At 38.3% G+C, this 4,034-nt stretch overlaps 1 protein-coding gene across 1 annotated transcript; it reads right to left on the bottom strand.

The window, feature by feature from the left end:
- Positions 1-738: 738 nt before the first annotated feature.
- On the bottom strand, positions 739-3,255 carry LOC111479909 (probable galacturonosyltransferase 9). Its single transcript, XM_023124815.1, has 3 exons — positions 2,935-3,255; positions 1,450-2,658; positions 739-1,256 (listed from the first exon to the last, which is right to left on the bottom strand). The coding sequence occupies exons 1-3, from the start codon at positions 3,100-3,102 to the stop codon at positions 981-983; spliced, it is 1,653 nt and encodes a 550-aa protein (XP_022980583.1). The 5' UTR covers positions 3,103-3,255; the 3' UTR covers positions 739-980.
- Between the last annotated feature and the right edge of the window lie 779 nt (positions 3,256-4,034).

Here is a 4,034-nt window from a genome sequence, read left to right on the forward strand (position 1 = left end):
TTGGGTGTGTCGATAAATTCTTGGTCAACAATAGATAAAGAGTGTGCTCGGGTGTGTGGCTTGTAAAAGTGACCATTCGAACACTTCCTTCAGAATAACAAGTTTAGTAGGCTTGATTGATGTTAGAAAGCCTCACCCCAAGTCGGATGGGACATAAACAAAATCTGACAGCTGACCAGAACAGAGGGTAAAATTATGGTTCTGCAGTCTAAAAATGACAAATTTGTGATGAAAAGATGCTTTTCTAGCTATGGGAGACTAATGTTCAAGGGACACAAGTTCCAAAAAGCCTTGAACATTAAGATCAACTGACGATAAGTCAAGTTTTAAACCAAACACACCCCTCATTTCAGCCAAAGAAACATGCACATTGTAGATCATGCATAATACGGAAACGAACCCCAGATCATACAAATAAAACATAAATCAGCATGTGGCTTTGAGGGATGTTTCTGAGCGCATCTCTTCAGCTAGATGCTTCATAATCATACCCATGTTTTCATTTTCAGTGTTGAAAACTTTAGAACCAATCTCTCAAAACAAAATTTCACTATAAATACTTGGTAAGAACGTCAACGTCACATACCGTCTTTGTCTCAGCTGAAAGTTGTAGTTACGAGTAGAAAAAACAGAGTATTATACCTATGTAAAAACGTCTATCGACTTTCGTCTCAGTTGCAAATTATTGTCACATGCAGAAAGGATGCGGAAGTTAAAGGGAAAAAGAAATCATGTTTCTTTATAAGAAAAGAAATCATCCAATTTCACTGGTTATAGAATTCTTGCTTGAAACATTGGAGCATATGCCGCCAGTAACATTCATATGATTTAAGAAATAAAATATTGACTACATTACAAAGATTTGCTCTGGACTAACAGCTGATGAGAAATTCAAAACTTAAAGCAATAATCGTGAAGAAACTACAAGAAACTAAATTTTTTGTTGTACCTGATTGGTGACATAGCAGCTACAAGCTCATCTAAAGTCCAAAATTGCACACCTGCACAAATTCCATATCACTGTCCACATATTTAGTCCACAGACCTTTATACTGGTTCATGGCAATATCGAGCCAAGGTTTCATGTTTCCATTGTAATGAATGACTGCAGCATTGTTGATCGCATCCATGCTTATACTGGGATTGTAACCAAGACCAAGCACATGCCAAGATCTGTCCAGTGACTTTGTTTTTGAGTAGAAGATGACAAGACCAGGTGGAAGAGTTCCCCCACTCCATAAAGACCCGTCCTCGTTCTAATTAAACAAAAAATCAGGGGAAAATCTAGTGAGTTCTCCAACTAAATCGAAAATGCATATCACTTTCAGAAACATGATAAAGACAAGGCAATGAGAAATGATAAGATAAACAAGCAATGAAATCTCAATGTGGTAGCATGTAATAGTATAAAAGACAACTAAAATTATTCATTCAATACAAGATACTAACCAAGTTCTGCCAATAATTGTATTCTTCCGTACATTTCTCACTTCTCCAAGCATCAAGATCAAATATATTGATCCCATAAGACCAGGCACATGCCTTGGGATTGAACTTCTCCTTAATTAGAGGGTTTGAGAAATTCAAATAATGGGTGAATCGATGAAAGGACCCGAAACAAGTCTCAACTGCACCGTTTACCTTCCCGTCCAAATCTATCCTCCACAACCCAGTTAAGTCTTTCTGAACAACCACATCATCTTCCAAGAACACGATTTTCCACAACTTAGGAAACATTTCAGGCAAATAAAACCGAAGGTGATTCAGCAGGGACGTATCCTTAGGGTTCTTAAATTTTATTGTGTTGTCGGACGAAGGCTTCTGTGAGTTCATTGACTCATGTTGCCTCAACAATGGCACAAATGATGAGTTCAAGAAGGTAAAATCTCCCACAGCCTTTATTTCAATATGAGCTCCTCTTTCCACTGGCCTCATTTTAAACCATACCTTCATGGCTGCAAGATTCATCCTATCTGTTACAATATGAAAAACATGTTTCCATGGTTCTTCAGCATTCTTCACCACAGATCTCACCACAACAGATACTGCAATGATATTATCAGAGAAAATTGCATAATGGTACAAACTTGGATCCTCAAACTCAGCCTTGGGCTCATCATCAATATACTTGTCCGGATGCGAAATCTTCTCCTCCACAAGCCTCATAGACAAGCAATGCAAGCTTTTTGGTATTGATCTTGCAGCAATAGAGCTTGCAAATGCCCCATTCTTCTTTGCCTTAACAAGCAACTCATTAACTGCAAAAATGGTGTCCTTTAACTTCTGAATTTTCAACTGATTATCATAATTCTCCTTCGACTCCACAATCATCATCCTTGCAGTCTTCACTCTATCCTTCACCTCCTTCTCAAATTGCCTCAACACATCCTCATCCAGAGGACCCGTCGAACCAAACAACGTCTCACGGTAATTTGGTTTCATCTGAATATCCGAGAAATTTTGAGCTAAATCATCAAACATCTTCAACTGCTTAGACATCTCAAGCTTGAGCTTCCTAGCATACGCAGCATAAGCATTAACAAGTGTGATGTGATCACTCGCTTGCTTATATATCAAATCTAAACGCGTTTTCAATGGATCAGAATTCAGAGTCAAAAACGTTCGTCGCACATACGCATTTCCAGTAGTAGGAAGGGCCTGCATTCAAGCATCCAAAGAGAAAAGAAAAAAAAGAAATCACTCAAACCATTCCAACAGAAGAAGAAGAAAAAAAAAAAATGTCACTGATTTCGTTTCCCACTCAATGAGAAAAAACGCTACATAAATTGGTTCGATCAAGACAAGGTCTCATTGGCAATGAAGGCTAAGAAGTGGAGTTGTACTAAATCCAGCTCCGAACATCGCAAACTTAATTTCGAGTAGATTGAAAGAAAAATCAAGCAAACGAGGGGAGAAAATAGTTGAGGGAGTTACAGAATCGTGGTACGGCGTAGTGGGATTGGTGGTGAAGATGACTGAAAGAGTGGCAATGAAGAGAAGCGAAAAGAGAGCCGAAATGAAGATCCGGTAAGAGAAGAAACTCCGTAGGTTGAAGGCGCCGAAATTAGAGGCTCCTCGGTTTCCCCGGACGGCAACCGCCATTGGTGAAGCACGTCGAGTGAAGCAGATTCAGGTTGAATCTGTAAAAAGAGGAGAAAGCTTAAAGGAAGAATGAAGAACAAGATCTGAAATCTGAAATCTGAATTGTTGAAGCAAGTGGGAAAAGATGAAAAGATTTGGATGTGTGGATTATTATTACTATTAATTATTCCCCTTTTTTTTCGTCGGTGAGACATTGGAAGTAGCCAAAATAAAGGTATTCGTGTTCGTGCCTTACACCCAGGGTACACACAAGGACCAAGTCCAACCCAAACAATCAAATAATAAAATAAGTATAATTATTTTTTTATGTTATAATTATAAATATCTTTTAGGGCCTCACAAATTCCCAATCTAAAATGGTTAAATTAAATTGATTGGAGCGTCCTAACAAAGCTTTTCTTTTTTTCTTTCCATTCTATTTATTGTTGTTGCCGTTGTGTCCAACGTTATCTGTACTTGTACATGCATAGGAGTGTGTGCCTAGACATGAGTATTTGTACGTGCATATATCTATATTAGTTGAGAAGACAAAGTTTTTTTTTCCTTTTACAATAATGTAAAAATTATATATGAAGTTTTATTGATATGAATTTAATGAGATCTTGGAGCTACTAAGTTCGTTGAGGGATTTGTTTTTCGCTAATTCAAATTATGTAGAGCAGATTAGCAGAGAAAATTTTCGGCATTAAATCCGGGACGTTTCCTTGGTTGAATCAAAACTTCTCCGATGAAGCCGATTCGGAGTTTGAGATTCATGCAGGATCAGTTGAATTCGAGGATTTCGACGCTTCATTCTTGCAGGATCATTTTAACAGATTCTCGGAATCAATTTTCCCGTCCGACTCTTCTTCCATCTCGTTTCTTGACCCATTTCCAGGTCTGACATTCTTGTTCCTCTTTTCTTCATTCCCCCCCCCCCCCCCCCCCCCCCC

The sequence above is a fragment of the Cucurbita maxima genome, unplaced genomic scaffold (genome assembly GCF_002738345.1).
Source record: "Cucurbita maxima cultivar Rimu unplaced genomic scaffold, Cmax_1.0 Cma_Scf00005, whole genome shotgun sequence".
Classification (NCBI taxonomy): domain Eukaryota; kingdom Viridiplantae; phylum Streptophyta; class Magnoliopsida; order Cucurbitales; family Cucurbitaceae; genus Cucurbita; species Cucurbita maxima.

What these genes read in the sequence shown, in the direction of transcription:
- LOC111479909 (XM_023124815.1), bottom strand. Translation starts at nt 3,102, where the DNA reads ATGGCGGTTGCCGTCCGGGGAAACCGAGGAGCCTCTAATTTCGGCGCC. An exon ending in CTACGCCGTACCACGATTCT is followed by an intron (nt 2,659 to 2,934) that starts GTAACTCCCTCA and finishes GCTTGAATGCAG; the next exon opens with GCCCTTCCTACTACTGGAAA. An exon ending in ACAATTATTGGCAGAACTTG is followed by an intron (nt 1,257 to 1,449) that starts GTTAGTATCTTG and finishes TTGTTTAATTAG; the next exon opens with AACGAGGACGGGTCTTTATG.